The sequence below is a fragment of the Heterodontus francisci genome, chromosome 23, assembly GCF_036365525.1.
Source record: "Heterodontus francisci isolate sHetFra1 chromosome 23, sHetFra1.hap1, whole genome shotgun sequence".
Lineage (NCBI taxonomy): Eukaryota > Metazoa > Chordata > Chondrichthyes > Heterodontiformes > Heterodontidae > Heterodontus > Heterodontus francisci.
In genome coordinates, this window is record NC_090393.1 from 9,685,512 (window position 1) to 9,708,821 (window position 23,310).

The 23,310-nt window shown below is 42.2% G+C and overlaps 1 protein-coding gene across 1 annotated transcript; it reads left to right on the forward strand.

The window, feature by feature from the left end:
* The first annotated feature begins 207 nt into the window (after positions 1–207).
* Positions 208–22,521, forward strand: trmt2a (tRNA methyltransferase 2 homolog A). Its single transcript, XM_068054655.1, has 12 exons — positions 208–277; positions 5,527–6,152; positions 7,939–8,047; positions 8,732–8,913; positions 9,712–9,826; positions 11,054–11,169; positions 13,188–13,299; positions 17,622–17,744; positions 19,947–20,022; positions 20,590–20,706; positions 20,841–20,937; positions 22,051–22,521. Exons 2-12 carry the CDS (start codon positions 5,542–5,544, stop codon positions 22,175–22,177), a joined length of 1,785 nt encoding a protein of 594 aa, XP_067910756.1. The 5' UTR covers positions 208–277; positions 5,527–5,541; the 3' UTR covers positions 22,178–22,521.
* The last annotated feature ends 789 nt before the right edge of the window (positions 22,522–23,310 follow it).

The window sequence follows — 23,310 nt, forward strand, 5'->3', positions numbered from 1 at the left end:
GGCCTCCCTAGCAACCAGGGAGTGGGCACCCAAAAATCAGAAACAGCCTCACTTTACATCAATGCAATCAAAATTAATTTACATTGTTTTTTTAAAAGAACAAACTAGTCTTTAATTGTCGGAGATTATTAAGGGATTTAAATATTTTTATGTTTTATCTCATTCCCGGGAGGGTTATTCCCACAATGCTGTGCGGCGTGGCCCACATTGGCCTTTACAAAATGGCGGCGCCCTGCAAGTGTGGTCTGCTGAACTGTTAGAGAGTCAATTAGTTGAAGTGAGTAAAATAATCGAATAAATAAATAAACAGGTTAGGGTACTTTGTGTATGTTTCAATTGTATAGTTATGCCTTCTCAATTGTACAGTGAATGTCAGGGTGTTTTTCCCCTTTGCATCAGTGTTCAGAGTATTAGGAGACAAATTCCCTCATAATATAATCTTGGGCTGTTTAGCAGTTAATTTTTCTGAGCGAGATGCGTATTTTTATTTTCTTACTAGTTCTAAAACGCAAATGCCAGTGTTTTCCTGTCCTTAACGAGTTCTTTGCTGTTGGAATTGCTGCTTTAATAATTTGCACTCTTCATTATTGTTGCTTCTTTGGCTTTTAAAATGCCTTGAACTTGTTTTGAAAACATGGTTTCACATTGAATGTACAAATATTTTTGGATGACTTTTCTGTGTAGGGCACTTGTAATTATTCAAAACCAGATTCCAGGCAAAAGAATCAAATGATTATAACACAGAAGGAGGCCATTTGACCTCGTTGATTCCACACCGGCTCTCTACAAGAGTAATTCAGCTCGTCCCACTTCCCCTCCTTTTCATATAGCCCAGCAATTTTAAAAAAAATCTTCAGGCACTTATCCAATTCCCATTTGAATCTGCCTCCACCACCCTAACAGGGTGTATGTTCCAGATCCGAACCATTTGCTGCATTAAAGAAATATTCTTGTCACCTTTTATTTTGCCAATCGCCTTAAATCTGTGTCCTCTGGTTATCTATCCCTCTGCCAAACGGAACAGTTTCTCCTTTATCTACTCTGTCCAAACCCTCCTTGATTTTGAATGACTTAAATCTCCCCTCAACCTTCTTTTAGGAGAACTCCAGCTTCTTCAATCTATCCTCATAACTGAAGTCCCTCATCCTCTGAACCGTTCTTGGAAATAGTTTCTACATCCGCTCTAATGTCTTCACATCTTTCAAGTGTGGTGCCCAGAATTGGACACATACTCTAGTTGAAGCTGAACCAGTGTTTCATAAAGATTCATCATAACTTTTTTTTATTTTGCGCTTGGATTTATAAAGCCCAGGATCGCATATGCCTTTTTAACCACTTTCTCAACCTGCCCTGCCACCTTAAACGATTTATACACATATTCACCCTGTCTCTGTTCCTGCACCCCTTTTAGAAATGTGTTTTTCAGTTTATATTGCCTCTCCCTGTTCTACCTACCAAAATGTATCATTTCCCTGCATTAAATTTCATCTGCCAATGTTCATCTATTCCACTTGTCTGTCCTCTTGAAGTCTATCGCTATCTTCCTCACAGTTCACTATACATACACATTTTGTCATTTGCAAATTTTTAAATTGTGCCCTGTACATCTAAGTCATTAATATATATCAAGAAAAGCAGTGGTCCTATTACTGACCCCTGGGAAACTCCACTGTATAGCTTCCTGCAGTCTGAAAAAACAACTGTTTGCCAATAGTCTCTGCCTTTCCTGTCACTCAAGTCTCCTTTGTATCTATGTCACCACTGTCTCTTTTATTTCATGGGCCTCAACTTTGTTGACAAGCTAATTATTGGCACTTTGTCAAATGCCTTTTAAAAGTCTTTGTACACCACATCATCTGCATTGCCCTCATCAACCCTCTGTTACCTCATCAAAAAACTCAGTCATGTTAATTAAACACTATTTACCTTTAGTTTATCTAAATTTAATAAAGAATAATGAGGGCTCTCTGCATTTGGCCCTTCGAGCCTGTTTCACCATTTAACAAGATCATGGCTGATGATCTACCTCAACTCCACCTTCTTGCACTATACCATATAATCTTGATTTCTCTTAGTATCCAAAAATCTATCATTCTCTGTCTTGAATATTCTTAATGTCCGAGTATCCAGAGCTCTGAGGTAAGAAATTCAAAATATTCACATACTTTGAAGAAATTTCTCATTTTACTCCTAAATGGCAAAACCTTATTCTGAGACTGTGACCTCCTAGTTTTAGGCTCCCACCCAAGGGAAACATCCTCCCAGCATCTACCCTGTCATGCCCCTTAAGAATTTTATGTTTCACTGAGATCACCTCTCATTCTCCTAACCTCTAGGGAATATAGATATAGTTTACTTGGTGTCCCCTCATCGGATGATTCCCCTTATCCCAGCAATCAGTCCAGTGAACTTCAGTTGCACTTCCTTTAAGGCAAGTTATCCTTCCTTATGTAAGGAGACCAAGACTGTACACCGTACTCCAGGTGTGTTCTGACCAAGGCCCTATATAATTTCTGTAAGATTTCTTACTCCAATCCCTTGTAATAAAGGATGACATATCATTTGTTTTCCTAATTGCTTGCTGTACCTGCATGCTGACCTTCTATGATTCATATACAAAGATACACAGATTCCTCTGAATACCAACATTTCTCAGTCTCTCTCCATTAAAAAAAATATTGTGCTTGTCTATTTTCTTACCAAAGTGGATAACATCACACTTGCCCACATTATGTTTCATTTGCCACATTCTTGCCCACTGATTTTAAACTCTCTATATTCCTTTGCAACCTCCTCACTGCTTACTTTCCCACCTAACTTTGTATCGACAGCAAACTTGAATACACCTGGTCCCCAAGTAGATTGTAACTAGCTGATCACTGATCTTTGCAGTACCTCATCAGTTGTAGCCTGCTAACCCAAAAATGACCCGTTAATTCCTAATCTGTTTTCTGTACATTAACCAATCCTGAATCTGTGCTAATGCATTACCAGCAATTAAATGAGTCCCAATTTTGTGCAATAACCTTTTGTGTGACCCTTTATTATTTCATGGGATGTGAACGTTGCTGGCAAGGCCAACTTTTATTGCCCGTTCCTAATTGCCCTTGAGAAGGTGATGGTGAGCCACTGCCTTGAATACAACTGAGTGGCTTGCTAGGCCATTTGAGGGCAGCTAAGTTTCAACCACATTGCTGTGGGTTTGCATTCACATACAGGCCAGACTGGGTAAGGATGGCGGATTTCCTTCTCTAAAGCATTCATGAACCAGATGGCTTTTTTGAGAATCCAATAGTTTCATGGTTACCATTACTGATACTAGCTTTTTATTCCAGATTTATTTAGAGTCAAAGAGAGATACAGCACCGAAACAGGCCCTTCGGCCCACCGAGTCCGCGCCAACCATCAGCCACCCATTTATACTAATCCTACATTAATCCCATTTTCCCTCTCACATTCCCACAATTCTCCTACCACCTACCTACACTAGGGGCAATGTTTTTTTTTTACAATGGCCAATTTACCTATCAACCCGCAAGTCTTTGGCATGTGGGAGGAAACCGGAGCACCCGGAGGAAACCCACGTGGTCACAGGGAGAACTTGCAAAGTCCGCACAGGCAGTACCCAGAACCGAACCCGTGTCGCTGGAGCTGTGAGACTGCGGTGCTCGCCACTGTGCCGCCCTAATTAAATTACTTTAAATTCTCCAGCTGCAGGCATGGAATTTGAACTTGTGTATCCTGATTATTGGTCCAGGTCTCTGGATTGCTAGTTCAATAACATAATCACACTACCCCGAAATAAATCTTACCACATACTTTTTGAAAATCCAAATATGCTACATCCACTGGTTTTCCCCTTTTCTATCCTGTATCAGATTGTTAGGTTACTAACCAGAATACTAATGATTAAAATCTAACTATTATAAAATAACAACTAACTTATTATCATGAAGTAACATTAAACTTTAATAGAACTCTTCTTTGTAGTATGGTAAATTGGGAAAACTTAGAAAATAGGGCACAGTATAGACAAGATGTCAAGGTAGAGGGATTCTAGGATTTTATATCAAATTTTAAAAAGCTTACTGACAGCAAAGAGGGCTAGACTTTGAAGGCAGTCAGTGAGAGCAGCTTCTGAAAGAACCAAATGTAGATTTGTCTCCCAATGCGATAAGGAACCATGGAATGCAAAAGCATGGAGATACAGTAGTCAATACGAAGGGCATTACCTCCATAAATCAGAAATGTTAGCAACAGCCACAAAATAATCCTTGGTTGGTTAAGGAAAGCATGCTTTAGCACGAGGCTGAAGACGATTGGGGAAAGGGAGGGGTAGATAAAAATGCCTTGACTTTGTCTCTGTACAGCTGAGAGAATCTTCAAACAAACAAGACGAGAGAGAGAGAAAAAGCTTGAAGACCAAAAGCTGTAAGAGAAACTAGTCATGCGCTCTACCGTCCAGTTCCTGAAACGTGTAGTATAATCTGCATTAGACGGTTATTCACTGCCTGAGGATGTGACCATATTTTATCTTAAAACTTAATAAACTTGTCCTAGCTTTGTCTCAATAAAGTCAATTCACAACAAAGCTTTGCTGCCAAGCCTGTTCTTGCCTTAGAAGGTGGCATATACCGCTAAAATCTTACACCTGCTAGTTACAGCCTCAAAAAAAACCTCAAATGATTTCCCTATCATAAGATTGGGCAGTGTCAACACAGATTTATGATTTTCTAAGTGCTCTGTTAACATTTTCCTAATAAATTCTCAAATCTTTCTGACTGCTGATGTCAGGCTAGTTGGCCTTTAGTTCCCTGTTTTCTCTCTCCCTCTTTTCTTGAATAGTAGAATTGGTGTTTGAAGGATAAATGTTAGCCTGGACATATAAGAACTTCCCTGCTGTTCAAGTAATGCTGCTTTATCTTTCATGTTCACCTGAGGGAGGAAATGGGGCCTTGGTTTAATATCTTATTTAAAAGACAGCACCTTTGACAATGCAGCATTACTTCAGTACTAGATCAAAGTATCAGCCTTGATTTATGTGCTCAGATCCTGAACTCATGACTTGTTGACACTCGATCTAAAGTCAAACTGCATTGGACTGCTCTTGAATATCTTTTCTGTCTGTGTTCAGTTTAATAGAGGGGACTGGATGATGCTCTGCATCCTTTCATTATTCACATTGAATCCATTTTGGATAGAGGTGATGAAAATTTGCTGGCCAATGGCTGTAAGGGTCTTCTATGGGGAGGGGGCAGAGTAATAAAGCATTTAACCATTCAGGCTTGGTTCTAATGGCATAGGCCAATGCAAGAATAAAAATTCATAATTTGACAATGATCAACATTGCTCTGACAGGGAATGAAAAATCAATGATTCATGTTGATACATTAAAGTATTGTTCTGAATTTGAAATTGAGGGATTATTTGGCAGTAGAATGCCTGATCTGGGAGCACTGAATGCTAGTTTTGTGTCTGTCAGCAGAAAGGGTTTGCAGAATAGTAATGATGATATATGTATTTTAGAATCTTGGAGAAACAATGGCGGAAGAAGGAACCAGCATTCCTCCTGGAGAGGTTCAAAAGGAAACCAGTGAAACAACTAAATTAACCATGCCGGAGGAAAATCAAGATTCCAGTATCTCAGATGAAACTCAGATGGAAGGGACTGAGGCTGACGTGTATCGATATATCAAATGTGATCTTTTTACATCTGAGATCTACAAGATTGAAATACAGAACCTCCCAAAATTTGTAAGTTTCAGTGATTTAAGAAAATTCCTCAGCAGAAATAGCCTGGTTCCTCATAAAATTAAACTCTTTGGAAAACGGCCTTTTGCATTTGTGACTTTTAAAGAAGAGCAAGAACGAGACCGTGCCATGGAGGTCCTTCAGGGGCAAGTTTGGAAAAATAGGAATTTGCGTGTTCGATTAGCAAAACCAAAAGCTGATCCTATTGCCAAGAAACGAAAGCAGGAAGGCACGGAGAATGATAATCACGAACAGAAACGCGCTGTTCCAGGGGAAGGTTTGGACAGAGCTTTAAGTGAACAAATTGCTGATGTTGTGACACCCCTGTGGAATATTCCATATGAAGAACAGCTGAAAAAGAAAGAGCAGAATGTCTTGCAAGTGTTGACATTATTGACCACGTATGTATGCTAGGCTTGGGATTCTGGGTTTGATAGTGAAGCAGCTAATGTGAAGGCATGTCTTTTATAATAACGTGCATGCCACACGCACCACTTGGCCTTTTTTAATGCAGCTGTCTGTTGGTCAGAAACCCAACACTAACCCAGAGTGCTGAAATGGAAGTCTCTGCAGGCTGTAGGGATTCGAAGTGAATTGAGTTTGGATAATTTCTCAGGCCAGTTCCTGGTTGGGGTCCACATTACACAGCAGTCCATAATGGCATTCCCACTCAGTTGGCCAGGATGGTTAAGTGTGGAATAAGTACAGTTTAATTCTGAACACTATTTTGACTGTTCATGTGCATTGTTAGAACTGAGTAGAGGAAGCATTCCTTTGAATTGAATAACCCTATACTTGATATGGAAGTGCTGCCACTGAGTGTCCATAATAGGAGTGTGTTCCATTCTCCAGCACTAGTATCCCTCAATGTTAGGAGCTTAAAACAAATTACAAACGAATATCAATTTGATTAAATAATGAGCTGTAAACAATTTTAGTGGAAACTTGATTGTTGTGCTGACCACTGCAACTCCCCCCCCCCCTTTCCCAAAACTTAGTTGAGCCCTTGGATGGCACTCTACCTGGTTGATTTTGCGACTGGCGCCCACAGCTCACCAGTACAATCCTAATGATATTGATTGATGATGTACTGTAGTCTTGCCATTCCCATTAGCATGAGCTACATTTCTGTAGCACCCCATCCTCCCAGAACACTCTGGCTTATTCAGCATTTCCAGCCATTAGCAGAAATACCTATAGCTGCCTAGGCTCCCTACTCTGGAATTCTCTGCACCCCCTCCACTGATTTCCATCTCTTGACCTTCCTCTCCTTCTTTAAGAGCCTTATTTAAACCCACCTCTTTGACCAAACTCGTGGTCATCCATCCACATCCCTGCTTTGGCCTGGGTTCCATATTTCCTTGTGCATCTGTCAAGGCATACTGCATTAAAGCGCTGTGTAAATATGATTCATCATTTGCTTTCAGTCTAATGCTTAGTTCTTTAAGCTGCGCAGCACAAGAAAGAGGACAAATCAGGTGGGATGTCTTTACTAGTGGCCCACTGGCAGCTGGGCAAAGTATTGATGGTGGCTGGAGAGCAGGCAGGTGTCACCGTCTAGGCTGCAAAACTATGGAGAAATGACAATATGACTGGAAAAAGTAACTGAGGGTGTTTAGGGGACATTTTTTTGAGGTGGTCTCTTTTCTGAACTGAATTTTTAAAAAAGCTTCCCTCACTTAAATGAACACATGTGTTCTGCTGTGTCACTGTGCTGTGAGATGCTGAGTCCATGAGCCCTTGGTGGATCTGGCCAACCTCATTGTACATATTTCCATGAATGTTGGGCCAGAGCAGCATGAGGCAGAATCTGAAATAAATGTATTGCTGAGTAGCATTGGTCTGTGAACACTGCGAAGTCTAGTCTGGGTTGGCCTTCCTGACCGATGAGGTATTGAAGCTCGTAAGCAAAATTTGGGAAGGGGAGTGAAGAAGGAAAATCAAATTCAAATACAAAAATTACTGTGCCCCAAAATAGAGATCTGTGTCTGTATTAGACCTTATTGCATCTCAGTGCTTCACGCTGTAAATTTGAACTGCACTGATTAAACAGTCAATTGTTGCAGCAAATCTGCACCAAGATGCTCCACAAACAGCATTGAAATCGATCAGTTGATTGGGTTTTTATTGGACCAACTTAGTTTAGTGGAATCTAATTGTTCCCATGTGTTTTTTTTTAAATATTAGAGAAATAGCAACGCATAATCGAGCCTTTGTGCCATGGGTGTTTCAACAGAAAAAGATATTTGGTGGCAGCTGTTGCCCTTTAGAGGGAGTGAAGCCGTCACCACTGCAGGTACGTTTACATCCAGTAAGTCGCATGACAATGTGAATTCATCTCAGGTCTCAGTTTCTTGTAGCCAGGCTCTTTCCCCTATGATTTGAGTGAATAATAGTGATTCAGGTTGGGTTGGAGGACAGCTGAAGTTCAGATACATTATTGTAATTGCGCAGAAAAGCTGATGCTCAGGTTTTCTGATTCTGAACATTGATCGACTCTTCCAGATGCTGATAGATCCCATCTGGTAAATTTAGTTAGAAGGATGGAAATGGCACATTGAGCTGCAAAACCTCCAATCAGTAGTTGAGTCAAATGGAGTCTTGTTAGTGGAAATAGTTCCAGGGCCTTTGGGGAAGCATGAATATTGAAAGCCTATATGCTAAATGGAAATAAACAGCCCAGTCTTTAGCTAATAGAGTGTTTCTGGTCTTGCAAAGTTTGCAGATAATTAGTTAGTAGCCATTTTGGCTAACTACCTCATTGTTGACACAAGCATGTGCATACATGTGCACATGCAAACACACAGACATTCTTTAGCATCTTTGAATTGTTAACTAACTTTGAAAAATCCAAACAGATGCTGCCTGAATCCATTGAGTGGCATGAAATGTAGTGGCTACAACAGTGCAGATTTGGTATTTATTAATTATGGCTTCAATCGTGCCAGTTTATTTCCAGCGTTGCGATTTTCTGTTTCAGACTGAATACCGTAACAAGTGCGAATTTCTAATTGGCGTTGGAGCAAATGGAGAAGATAAAACTATAGGATGTCGCTTGGGTAAATACAAGGGAGGATCGTGTGCAGTTGTAGAGCCATTTGATACTGTACATATTCCAGCCAAAGCAAAGGAAGTTGTCAAGGCATTTCAAAATTACATAAGGTTATTAAATCCGCTTACTATTTCAGTGGATTACCTTGTTACTTTTTCCTGTTAAGTTGTGGGTTATTCGCTTTTTTTCATATCCCTTTTCTGCTGTTGTTTCCCCCTGCCTGCCCTGGAAATGGTGCCTCCCATTCACCTGGAAAACAGTGTAATCCAACTCCTACCTCTCTACCAATTCTGCTCTTTACCACTTTGGATTGGTTTGAAGGAAGGTATTCGTCTTAGACTAGGTGCCTTGGTTTATTTTCAGTGATCTTGTGAAATACGCCCATGCAAACAGCAGTCTAGGGTGGGATTTAGACTTGTGCTGTTTGTCTATGCCTACCTCTGCCAGAATCTAATATTCTTGTATTTTTGTCACAATGCCCTGCAGAATTCTACACAGTAATCAGGGCATTTTTTGTTGCAAGCTACTTTGTAGTCTAAAACACACGGACACAGAGAGATTTCTTTTGAAACGCTTGAGTGGTCGTTGTTGATACGTGGTTGCCATTGTCGCAGCTATAAACAAAACAGCAGCATTGTTTTGGGCAATTGTCTGGTGATACAACATTAAATCAGAATAGCAATAGAGGAAATTCACTCCAGAAGAGTCACTCCAGAACAGCCTGGCTGTAGCCTGTTCGCTAATTTGGTTAAAAGGTGTCATGGAAAGGAGAGTAGCAGCAAATTGGATCGTGCTGAAATAATTCATATTCAAGCCACCGATGAAACTATGGAAAGGCCCCCCTTTTCCCCAGCCCTCATTTTATTTAACAGTTTATCATGTTTCTGATCATGTGTTTTGGTTCGCAGGTCATCTCCTTATTCTGTGTATAGCCCAGAAACATATGAAGGTCACTGGAAGCAGTTGACTGTACGCATCACTAGAGCCAAGCAGATCATGGCTATAATTTACTTCAACCCTCAGGTACTGTTGGCAGTAATTAAGTTTTTGAAGTTTGATTGATATTTGGTAATTTTGTTCTTTAGTACCAGTCAAGAGAAAATGGGTGAAGAACAGTTAATCTACCAAATGTAGAATTCGTCTGAAGTTTTATGTAAAGGTGGCAAAACTTTTTGTACACTTGCCAGTTTGGTTGTCTTTCTTTTGTTCCTGTGTTTTTATGTCTCGTATCTGCTTGTTGGAGGTAACCTAGGAACAAACATTTGTGTGGAATGTCTTCAGCAGCCTGAATTTCTGCTGCAGTGACATTTTGAATTGCGAATGCTGTCCACAGCCCTCTGTCCCTTTCATTACGTCACTGAGTAAAGTAACTTCATATCAAAGAGATTCCACAAAAACCTCTGCTTTGGGGCTGGCATTGACTAGCAGTTCTAAATCATAAAATACAGGAACAAAGGATAGAGAATTGTTCAAGGCTATACTTTCTGCCACCTCTGATGCCTTGAGTCCCATGAAACATGTGTTTTCGTGAAGCAAATCTATTATTGGCTGATAATGTGAATGTTACTTGACAGTCCTTATCAATATGAACTAAAGTGTAATTACATTACATATATCTAGTTGAATCTGAGTGGAGGAGAGGCCATCAGCTGTCAAGGTCGATCGAACCAATCATTTTGGCTTTTGCATCGTACTGTTGACTTTTTGACCCCCATTAAGACTGTAGTTTTTTTTAAAAGAGGGAATATAGTTTTGAAGTAATACTGGGAGTCTGTTACAAAACATTAATGCATGTGTTTAGATAACAGCAGCTATGGGAGAAGAAGTATGAGGTTTACATCATCATCTGAACCCTTAGAGTTTATTGCACATTCAAATACATTTCCAACCACCTTTGAAGATATGAATTCCTTTTTTATTTCCTCCTTCTCCATCTTCCTCTATTCTTCCCCATTCATAACCTGGACCCAGATTCTGCTGTTCTGAGCTGACCATTAGAGAGAGGGAGGAGGACATAATTCTTACCCAGTAGAAAGGCATCATGTCTTTCATCTGCACCTCTGAATCTCAACAAAGCCACTGTTCAGAGATTTCTGTCATGGGGCTGTGTGTCTGCTGTATAACTATTACACATTGCTTTTAATTTTAGAGCTCGGTTTTTGTTTTGTCTTTTGTAGTTGCGCTGCTATTTTTCCCTCCATTACTTGATGAATTTCTGTGTCTTTTAATTCCCCTCCCCACTATTTATAGAAACTAACCAAACCAGAACTAGAAGAACTGCAAGGTGAATTAGCCAAATATTTCACAGAAGGTGATGGGAAGGATTGTGGAGTCACCTCACTTTACTTTGCAGAAGAAGGCCAGAGGTAAAGAATGATCCAGATTTGGTGAATTGTGTTTAGCACCAATTTTGATGGATTGCCTGGGAACTTGTAAAAATTGTTAAACTTTGCAGTGTTAATTGATGGGACATCTGACTCTACCATTTAAAAAAAAAAACAATATTCAGATGCCTGTGAAAGGAGGTCTGCCTATGGGTAGGTAAATACTTGCACTGAGCTTCACATTTTCACCAGAGAACAGATAAAGTACTCAGCAATTCTGGTTTCATATCACTGAGCAGCTACTAGCTTCCCTCTCAATACCTGCAGTGTAACTGTGCCAAAGGATGACCATGATAGACAGTCCTTAAAATGAAGCATATCGTTATGCAATATATAGCGATAGTTTTTGGAATTCAAAAAAAAATCCACTAAGTTGTGAAATACAGCTCTCCAGTATAAAAGCAAGCAGATATTGAAAAGTGTCTTCTCTCTGGCTCCCCCTCTCAAGCAGGTTAAACAAAGTGCAAAAGCAAAAAGCATGGAAAGTTGTTCTTCTGAATCACAGGTTTTCAAACTGACGTTCCTCGGACCTATAAAGTCTGCAATGGGAGCCCCGATATCATTCGGCCTCATCAGTTTGTTATATTTTTTTCCTTACTAGCATGTTTATTGTTGTGTACCAATAAATGTTTTTTGCAATAGTATTTTTTTTTTTGGACAAGTGATGTTATCATTCACAAGTTAGGACAGGGGTCCTTAAGCATGTGTCAATATTTTGTAGGGGATTTTGCATACACTCACATCCACAACATGAAAATTCGCCATCTGGTCTAGCTCAGTGTTGTTTTTGTATCCAGCTTAATTTCCTAAATTGTTTCATCACTGAATCGTTACAGTGCAGAAGGATGCCATTCGGCCCATCGTGTCCGCAATGGACCTCTGAAAGAGCAATTCCCTCAGTTCCATTCCCCTGCCTTCTCCTCATAACCCTGCACATTCGTCCTTTTCATATAACTGTCTAATTCCCTTCTGAATGCTTCAATTGAACCTGCCTCCACCACGTTCTTAGGCAGCGCATTCCGGACCTTAACCACTCGCTGCATGAAAAAGTTTTTCCTCATGTCACTTTTGCTTCTTACCAAATGCTTTTAAATCTGTGCCTTCTCGTTCTTGCTCCTTTCACGAGTGGGAACAGTTTCTCTCTATCTAATCTGTCCAGGCTATTTTGAATACCTCTATCAAATCACCTCTCGGCCTTCTCCAAGGAAAACAGTCCTAACTTCACCTTGCAATCCATCTCTGATGTGTGCATGAGCCCAGGTCCATGTTGCCCATCCCTCCCCCTAGCAGCTGCCTGTAGTTGAACCAGACTGTTTGCAACCTTGGTGTCATATTTGACCCTGAGATGAGCTTCCAATCACATCCGCTCCATCACTCAGACTGCCGATGTCCACCTCTGTAACATCACCCAATTCTGCCCCTGCCTCAACTAATCTGTTGAAACCCTTATCTGTGCCATTGTTACCATTACACTTGACTATTCCAACACGCACCTGGCCGGCCTCCCATGTTCTACCCTCTAAACCTTGGATGATCCAAAACTCTGCTGCCCGTGTCCCTGCTGGCATCAGGTGCTGTGGACCCGTGGCCCCTGTACTCATTGACCTACAGTGACTGCAAGTTAAGCAACACCTTGATTTAAAAATTCTCATCCTTGTTTTCAAAATCCTCCATGGCCTGGCCCCTCCCCATTTCTGTAATCTCCTGCAGGGAATAGAGTTCTGGCAGTGTCCTGACCAAAATCATCAGAAAGCAATTATCCACTTATTCAGTATTCGCTGTTTGTGGAACCTTGTTGCAAATTGCCCACTGGATTACATTTATAGGTTTTAAAGGGACATCCTGGGGATGTGTTAAGTGCTGTAAAAATGCAAGTTGTTATACTTTTTCAGACAGTTGTCAAAGTCTCTAATTGATATAACTTTTTTTAAGTTGCAGCTAAAGTTTTGGAGGAAAAGTATCAGTTTAGAATCTAATGGTTTAGTTTTGAACACTTCCAGAAAATCTCCCAACTTGGAAGACTTGCCTTTGGACCACGTGACTGGGGAGAAGTACATATATGAAGAGCTGCTTGGACTTAAGTTCAGGATTTCTCCTCATGCATTTTTCCAGGTGAAATTGATTTTTTTTTTCAATCTTTGAGAAGTGAACTTTCATTTGTGGATATAGTGCTGCCAAATGGGGCACATTCCATTGCAGGTTCTTAGTGAGTGCATCAAGCATTCCCATTTGGGAATAGCACAGCCAAACGGACAGCTCTGCTCTGCTGCAGCAAGGTGTTTAAACCCTAGCTGTAGAAGGGTATCATCTCCCACTTGTGACTGCTCAGTAAACTTGATAATTACTATCAAATTATGAACTACTTTTGTGCTGCGGTCATTGGGAAGAGGGTTTATACTATCTAAACATTAACCAGATAGTGTCTTTACAGTCTGAAAAGAGAACAAACTACATCTGGGCTGGATTTAAAACCAGGCTGTGGTGGGGAGGGGGGGGATGTGGTGGTGGGGAAAAGGACAGTGCGCTAACCCACCACACTGCCTGGTCTCTCAAAATATTTTAAACTTGGATTCTGCAGTGAACCTTTCCAGCATAGAGTGGTAGAATGTATTTGTTTTCCCTTTCACCTGCATGCCCTCCTCCCAGTGTTGGCGATGTTGCATAGCAAAGATGGCTAGTGCCTCTCCAAAGGTGTTTATTGGGATCCAGACATTTTCCCATATCAGGAGAAAGAAAATCATTAATTGGATGCTTTTGTCTTACTGAGAAGTAGCTTTTTTTTGTGGCCTGGAACCAGGTTGATCTCTTGATTGAAGGAAGTATGTCCTGGTTCAATTATATACAGGGACAAAAAAAGGGGTGTTTTGTGCTGGGATCTTCATAACCTAATCAATCTATTCTAATAGTTTTTGTCCGTCTGGACTGTTTTGATTGGTCAGTTTAAGGGGCTTGTCTGTTGGTGGGTTGATCTGATGGGCGAAGCCTGGTGCATGGAGGCACATGGGGCATGCGGAGGACGGTTGGTGGTGGCGGTAGGGGGTTGGCAGAGAACTTAAACTGTGGAAGGTAAGGGGAGCCCAACAGCAAAGTTACCCTGGCTGGAAAGATTGTTTCCGTGAGGGATGGGGACAGCAAGAGCAGGATTGTATGGGAAGGGTGAGTGAGGTGATGGAATTGTTTAAGTGTGGCAAAATGGCAGGGGCAATTATTTGACACAACTTATTATTCAAAAGCTATTTTTGTGCAAAGAATGAAGATTCACTAGATTTGAATGAAAAAGTCTTAGAAAAGCTGTGTCAGGTGAATTAAAAGAACACATCAGCTTTGACTCTATAGATAAAGATGATGATAACAGTCTATACCAGTGTTGTCCAACATACGTTCCATGGACCAGGATCCAGCCGGCCGAAGGTTTCCATCCGGCCTGTGGCCGTTCCTCATCCTCGCAGGGACTCCATGATGGAGATGGGAAATTTCCCTTTGTCGCCTTGCACAGCAGCCTTTTTAAAAACATCCGCTGTCAGTTTCACAGATGACAGCTGCTGAAGTAGGAACACGCTTCCCAACATAGGACAGATTCTGGGTTTTCCGACTTTTTTAAAAAGCCCGCCGGAAATCCCTGAGTCTGTCTGATGTTGGGAAGCGTGTTCCTACTTCAGCAGCTGTCATCTGTGAAACTCAGCGTGATTTTTAAAAACATACTGACCAATCACAAAGCTGCTGAGCACAGCGCTCCCGCTCAGTGCAACTGTCGGTGGGGGGGGGGGGGGGGGGGGGAGCAGAGAGAAGGGGAGAGGGGAGGGGAGAAACAGAGAGAGAGATGTGGGGGGAGGGGGTGGAGAAACTGAGAGATGGGGGGGGGGATGGAGAAACTGAGAGATGGGTGGGGGAGGGGAGAAACTGAGAGATGGGTGGGGGAGGGGAGAAACACAGAGGATGGGGGGGAGGGGAGAAACGGGGAGAGAGAGAAGGGGGGAGCGGAGAAACACAGAGGATGGGGGGGAGGGGAGAAACGGGGAGAGAGAGAAGGGGGGAGCGGAGAAACACAGGGAGTGGGGGAGGGGAGGAGCGGGGAGAGAGAGAAGGGGAGGAGCGGAGAGAGAGAGAGAGAAGGGGAGGAGCGGAGAGAGAGAGAGAGAAGGGGAGGAGCGGAGAGAGAGAGAGAGAAGGGGAGGAGCAGAGAGAGAGAGAGAAGGGGAGGAGCGGAGAGAGAGAGAGAAGGGGGGAGCGGAGAGAGAGAGAGAAGGGGGGAGCGGAGAGAGAGAGAGAAGGGGGGGAGCGGAGAGAGAGAGAGAAGGGGGGAGCGGAGAGAGAGAGAGAAGGGGGGAGCGGAGAGAGAGAGAGAAGGGGGAGCGGAGAGAGAGAGAGAAGGGGGGAGCGGAGAGAGAGAGAGAAGGGGGGAGCGGAGAGAGAGAGAGAGAAGGGGGGAGCGGAGAGAGAGAGAGAGAAGGGGGGAGCGGAGAGAGAGAGAGAGAAGGGGGGAGCGGAGAGAGAGAGAGAGAAGGGGGGAGCGGAGAGAGAGAGAGAGAAGGGGGGAGCGGAGAGAGAGAGAGAGAAGGGGGGAGCGGAGAGAGAGAGAGAGAAGGGGGGAGCGGAGAGAGAGAGAGAGAAGGGGGGAGCGGAGAGAGAGAGAGAGAAGGGGGGAGCGGAGAGAGAGAGAGAGAAGGGGGGAGCGGAGAGAGAGAGAGAGAAGGGGGGAGCGGAGAGAGAGAGAGAGAAGGGGGGAGCGGAGAGAGAGAGAGAGAAGGGGGGAGCGGAGAGAGAGAGAGAGAAGGGGGGAGCGGAGAGAGAGAGAGAGAAGGGGGGAGCGGAGAGAGAGAGAGAGAGAAGGGGGGAGCGGAGAGAGAGAGAGAGAAGGGGGGAGCGGAGAGAGAGAGAGAGAAGGGGGGAGCGGAGAGAGAGAGAGAGAGAAGGGGGGAGCGGAGAGAGAGAGAGAAGGGGGGAGCGGAGAGAGAGAGAGAAGGGGGGAGCGGAGAGAGAGAGAGAGAGAAGGGGGGAGCGGAGAGAGAGAGAAGGGGGGAGCGGAGAGAGAGAGAGAGAAGGGGGGAGCGGAGAGAGAGAGAGAGAAGGGGGGAGCGGAGAGAGAGAGAGAGAAGGGGGGAGCGGAGAGAGAGAGAGAGAAGGGGGGAGCGGAGAGAGAGAGAGAGAAGGGGGGGAGCGGAGAGAGAGAGAGAGAAGGGGGGAGCGGAGAGAGAGAGAGAGAAGGGGGGAGCGGAGAGAGAGAGAGAGAAGGGGGGAGCGGAGAGAGAGAGAGAGAAGGGGGGAGCGGAGAGAGAGAGAGAAGGGGGGAGCGGAGAGAGAGAGAGAAGGGGGGGGAGAGATGGGAGGGGAGAAACAGAGGGAGAGAGATGGGGGGAGAAACAGAGAGATGGGAGAGAGAAAGAGAGGGGGGGGGGAGAAACACAGAAGGGGAGGGCGGGAACTGAGAAGGGGAGGGAGGGGGTAACACAGTGAGAAGGAGAGAGACAGACAGATGCAGGGGAGAAAAAGAGAGGGGGGAGAAGCAGGGAGGATGGGGAACACAGAGCGAGGACGACACAGAGAGGTGGGGGGGAAGAACATACAGGGGGGAACACGGAGAGGACGAGAGAGGGAGATTCTCACTCTCAGAATACTCTGCATCGCTAAATCAAATGTGCGGGCAGAGATTGACTACTTATGCAAGCAAAAACAATGCCAGGTATGTCACTAAATCAGTTTTCAATATAGTGATGAGAAAGTAAGTCAGTCAATTAGTCTTCTCATTTAAAGCTTCTTCACAAAAATGCACATTTTTTGTTGTTTTTATTAGTAAGATAAATTTTTAATGCCTTTATCTTGCGAATTTTGCTCACTGGTCTCCTGGGCCGAGCAAAATTTGTATTGCGGCCCTCTACCCGAAAAGTTTGGACAACCTGGTCTGACTCCAATGGGCATGCCACCACACAAACCTAGACTCGAGGAAAGAGCAGTTATTATGTTTCTACGAAACTTGAATCCTAAACAAGGACTTTGTCATGGAACAAGATTTATAGTTAGGAAGCTGTTTTCTTTGATGATAGATGCTGAAATTATAACAGGCATTATTCAAGAAAACAAGAGTGTTTACTCCTTGAATAATATTGAGCCATCAGATGTAAACCTGCCTTTTCGACTCAGGAGAGAACAGTTCCCGATTTGACTTTCATTTTCTATGACTATCAACAAGTCAAAAGGCCAGACTCTTGACAAAATTTGTATTTATTTATTTATATTAGGCCTGTTGTTACACGTGGACAGCTTTATGTAGCTTTTTCCACAGTAAGAAGTTTTGTTTTTGTAAAGTCTTTGGTGACAGAATAAGTAGAAATGTGAAGAAGTACTATTGCAATAAAGATACTAATATGACTGCAAATGTTTTGTGGGTCTTGGCTAGTCAAATATTATTACAAGGATGTAAACATTTTTGTATCTAGGTGAATACTCAGGCTGCAGAGGTGCTTTATTCAGCAGTTGGAGACTGGGCCAATCTTAACCAAGACAGTATTGTGATGGATGTTTGCTGCGGCACTGGAACTATTGGGCTTTCCCTCGCAAAGGTAAGTGAAAGGTTTTGTTCTGAGAAACCTTGCAGGACCAAGGGCCAATAGCATAAGGCATCACCAATACTGAGAAGACAGAAGGCAACATCATTTGGGGAAGTGCAGGTTGATATGAAGCTTGGGTTTTGAAATGCTGTGGAATTTTTTTTAATTAATTCATGGGATGTGGGCATCACTGGCTATGCCAGCATTTATTGCCCATCCCTAATTGCCCTTGAGAAGGTGGTGGGGTAAGGGAAGACTTAGTAATTCCACAGATTTAAGGCTCTGGGGGAAAATTAGTTTGAATAGGAGACTCTGTCATGAACCTCTATTTCAAAAAAAGTGAAAATGCAGGAGGTTAATGATTGGGACTTTATTACCTTGCAGTGATTCACTGAAATTACACTAATGTCCATGTTGCTTTCATCCTCAAGGCAGTTGGTATCTCTACTCAAGTTGCTGCTCTCCTCTGTAAATAGTCAGTATCAAGAAAGAAGAGCTTTATGCACCCAAAAGTAGATTGAAAGACTTTTTTATCCTGCCAAAGTCACCTAAAGCAATCTTTGCTGTCTTATCTTTGATCTTCACTTGCTTAAAACAGCACTGGAAGGGAAATTGGTGGATGACTTTTGTGTTTGCACCACTTAAGTCAGGCTGGAAGGGGATCTCATCTGCTCTCTATCCACGTATAAAGTATTTGACCTCTCCATGTGTTGTCTTCCCTATGGTCAGTGTCATGGCAGAGTCTGAGAATTTGCAAACTTCCTTTAAACAGCAACTATTCTTATATAGCGTCTTTAACTTAATAAAACATCTCAAGGCACTTCACAGGAGTATTATAAAACAAAATTTAGCACCGAACTGCACAAGGAGATATTGGGGCAGATGACCAAAGGCTTCATCAAAGAATTAGGTCTTAATGAACATCTTGAAGGAGGAAGGAGAGGCAGAGCAGTTTAGAGAGGGAATTTCAGAGCTTAGGGAGTTGGCAGCTGAAGAAACAGCTGCCAATGGTGGAGCAATGTTCTCAGTCTTAATGACAGAGAAGCCCTTGAGCTTCTTGTACTTGTTGGAGGTGAGGGTGGAGGAGAGAGGTTTAAGAAGAATCTTTGCAGTAGTGAAAAGAAGCTGGGGATGATCTTTGCATTCTATGGTCCTGGATTAATGAGCAGTTTTGGCAGATTAGAGGAGAACCCATTAGTGTTTTATGTGGTCCAGCCAGATCTGGCAGTGAATGGCTAAACCAGTTGTCTGCTATATCTGTTCAAGTCTGCAACCCTTGGACTTAAGGGAGCGGAGATGAGGGCCATACAGGGGGAATGGCCAGGGTGAGAGAGACTAATGGTTTTAATGGGGATTAGTGTTTCAAAGTTGCAGGTGTGGGTGAGGTTGAACAGATTGGTAGCTGCAGAAATGTTGTGGTGAACGGAGGGCCAAAGCCTAGACAGTTGGGATTTTGAAAGCACGGTTGTAAATGAATTGGGAGAGAGTTTTTTCCTAGGGGTGAACTGAGAAGGAAGTAAGAAGGAACTGAGAGGGGGAATTTGAGGGTTGGGAGGAGGGTGTGGGTGGAGAACGATACAAGAAAGAGGATGACCTTATCCATATTGATACAATGGGAGTAGCAAGGCCATGTGAGATGGCAGGATCAAGGAGCTGGCTGTGAATGTGTTGATGTTTACATGGAAATTAAGGGAGGATAAGAGGGCAATAAAATGAGAAGAGAGCATAATGAATTGAGATGGAGGTTGAAATCACCGAGGATGAGACTACTTGGTGCAGAGGCTGAAGGAGGAAAGCAGTGAAGATATCTTAGTGAGAAAATTTTTGAATCTTGGATGGGTGGTAGAGAACGAGGATTTTAGATGAGAGGTGAGAAGGGTGGAACAAGATGAGATGCTGAAAGGAGAAGAAAGTGCCAGACGAGCGAGGAGGCAGACCAAGATGGGATTTGGTGATGAAAGTCACACCGCCACCACAAATCAGAGGCCCTAATTAACCCTCTGGACCTAGTAGGACCAACAAGGGGGCACCTGAGCTGAGGCCGCAAAAGGTTTACATTACAGCAAAAACTAGGCTCTGGATTCTTCTGACTTCCCTGGAGATCAACTATTAACTCTTACATTTGTTGAAGCAGTAGAGTAATACAAGGAATGCTGATATTGGGATTAGATATTTTGATAAATAGTATTAACTTTTTTTTATCTTGTTGCTCAGAGAGTGAAGAAAGTTATTGGAATTGAAATGTGCCAGGAAGCTATAGAAGATGCTAAGGTGAATGCAGAGTTAAATGGTTAGTACTTACTGTACTATCTGTAGTAAATTTACTTGTTAATCTCTTAACCATGTCAAGTTCAGGTTTCCCCTCTTTCAGAACCCTCACCCTGAGACCACCATGTTAATCCCTCACTGCTATAGTGTCTTCCTTAGTCATAAGAGCAGAGTGGGCCATCTCTTGGCCCTGCCCCTGGTGCTGTCAAAGACACATCTTGACCAACCTGCTCATGAAGGATATGGGAAAGGGATCAATCTTGTATGTTTCCCTCCCTCAGCCCTAAGCTCTGTTTTTTTGTCGCTTCTCACAGATAAACAGGCTAAACCTGCAGAACGTCTCCCAGGGAATATTTACTAGCAATTGTTGTTCAAGGTTTGGATTGTGCTAAGTACTGAAACTCAGTGCTTCCTGATCTGACTTGAATCAAATCAAATTTTAAAAACGTTCTCTATTTGCTTCATCAGTGTATTAATGTTGGGCAATTTACACAAGTTCAATTTTCCTATTCAAATCTGGCAGAAAGCATATTTATCTAAATCACTGTTTACATTTCTTTGTAACAGTTTAATTCTTGCTTCCATTCAGGTCTATCTAATGTGGAATTCTTGTGTGGGAAAGCTGAAGATCTCTTTCCCACTGTAATTAACTCTTTAACATCGCAAAACCTGGTTGCTATTGTGGACCCACCCAGGGCAGGACTGCGTAAGAACCATTTTGATACTGAGCACTGCATTATTGAATGTTGCCGGTCCAAAATTAGAGACATTTCCTTTGTTTTTTCTCTTGATAATTGAGGATTCTATATTCTATTAACAATATGCTTTTTTGACATTCAGATTCCAGAGTTGTATTAGCAATAAGGAGAGCAGAGCACCTGAAAAGTCTAATTTATGTTGCTTGCAATGCCCGAGCAGCTATGAACAATTTTGTGGAGTAAGTTATGCACTTATTATTTTAGCGCACTCAATATAAAAACTAAGTTGAGGAACTCTTATACCAATTTGTTTTTTCTCTGGTGTATATAAAAGACACAACACCATGGAACCTGTAAGTTACAGTTAGAGCTGCACCACTCCAGTTTTCATCTGTGATCATCTTGTGTATTGGTATGCAGTGCCCCTAATGGTGTGAGACAAGGCGTCACCTCACATTTCTGTCATGCATTTGACTTTCCAATCATGAAGGGTGGGTCCTTAGAGTAGTCTTAAATGTACTATTGTCCAATCTGCTGCCGCAAAGTACCATCTTTTGACAGGGTTCAGAGCACAGTCATTCTGTGCGAAATGGTTATGAAATGTAGTTTTGAAGATGGGTGCGTTGAAGCCACTTTTGCAATTTGGCCTTTGAAGTGTGACCAACACACTGGGAACATGCAACCTGCAGAAACTAACATGAACCCATGGCTCAAACACTGGATTCAGAACTTTTGCAAAGCTGGATGATCAAGAACCTTGATTAGAGAATTGAGTATATTTCACAGCAGGTGAAGTGTGCAATGAATGGGGAAATATATATTGAAAAGTAATACAATTAGAAAATTGAATGGATACCATTTGGATTTGAAATTCCAGGCTCCAATAAAATTAGTGCTGGCATGTGAAAATTTCAGTTAACAGAACACCAGATGTCCTAACTAGTATATTTTATTTCCTGAAGGTTGTGGTGCCACAAGCTTATTGTGGTAAAAGTATATGAATGAAAGGTTATTTAAACAAAGTTGATCTGCACTGGCACTTTGAATATCAGTAGTAGCAATTTTGAGATGCTGCAGTAAAAAGAATTAGGTTAATACAAATTAATTGCTAATTTTGTTTTATCTTTATCTTTGTTCCTTCTACCAATGTTCAGCTAAAATGTGAGTTATGTCTTTAGTTTAAAATTAACTTTTTTCCCCCTAAATAAGGATTCTTTACCATCTCCTGGATGGTTGGGGTCTTCACCCGCACACTTTACAGACTAATTGAATCAGCAGCATTCTAATGTGAATAGTTTTTGTAGAAAACTGCACTATATAAATGACTTATTTTCCTCCACCTTTTGCTACAGCCTCTGTCGTGCCCCATCTCACCGAGTGAAGGGATCTCCTTTCCGTCCAGTTAAAGCCATGGCTGTCGATCTCTTCCCACATACAATGTACTATGAGCTGTTAATATTGTTTGAGAGAGTGGAATAAGCTCAAATGCTTTATACCCTCCTGCTGTGCACAGAAAGCAAGACTAAAGCTGATGCAAATGACCGTGTTTTTTTTAATTGGGATTAATCAGAAAAGCTACCTTGTTAATCACATCTTAATATACCATGTGTATAACCTTATTCAGCATGTAACAATTTAATGTATGATGAAATACAATTTTGCTTTAAATTTACTTAAACATGCATAACTGTTGTAACAAAGTCAGCACTATGGCTGCAGTCATGAAAATTAGGACTTCAGTGTGAATGGTTCATGTATTCTGTATATGTTCCTAACATGTATGAATTTGTTGGAACTAAATAAAATGTGGTCAGTACCTTAAACCTCATCAAGAAAAGCACACAACTAATTAAACAATTTTGTTGGTTGAGGCATAATTGTTGACCAGCTCACCAGAAGAACTCCCTTCCTTTTTGAATAGTACAGAGATTTTTATAAATCCACCCGAGATGGCACACCTAACATCTCAACCAAAAGTGCAACACTTCCTCAGTCCTGCACTGGACTGTCAAGCTGAGATTATGTACTGAAGTGTCTGGAGTTGCCTCTAACTTGATTCTGCCCTGCTTGAGATGCAGGCATTGATGTTTCCTACTGAGGACGTAGCCGAGAGCAAGGGAAAACTACATTGTGGAAAACTTGATGTCTGAAACCACTTAATGGTTTTAAAAAGACCTGCCTTTCTTCATCTTTCATGACCTCAGGATGTCCTGTAGTATTGACATTGTAATATGAAATGTGGCAGCCAATTTGCCCACAGCAATGTCCCACAAACTGCTAATAAGTAACTAATCAAGGTTGTTGGTGGTGTTGAGAGACAAATGTTGAAGACATTGAAATCCCTCTGCTCTTTGAATATTGCCATTAAATCAGGAACATGAAGATAAGGAGGTCTCAGTTTAACAGCTTGTTCCAATAACACCATCTCCAACAATAGAGTACTGCTTCAGCCTGGGCAAGCTGCTGAAATATGTAATGTGCTTATGCAGTTCTCATTGCAAATACACAAAAATTCAAAATGTAGAAGCTAACCAATATTTATCTGCAGATTTGCTTCCTAGGAAAATTCATTTGGGGCAGTATCATATTTAACTAAATTTCTTTCTTTTCCT

Coding starts and splice junctions, on each gene's coding strand:
- trmt2a (XM_068054655.1), top strand. CDS start 5,542: ATGGCGGAAGAAGGAACCAGCATTCCTCCTGGAGAGGTTCAAAAGGAA. Junction 13,300..17,621: donor CTCCTCATGCATTTTTCCAG/GTGAAATTGATT, acceptor TTTTGTATCTAG/GTGAATACTCAGGCTGCAGA. Junction 20,938..22,050: donor GCTATGAACAATTTTGTGGA/GTAAGTTATGCA, acceptor CTTTTGCTACAG/CCTCTGTCGTGCCCCATCTC.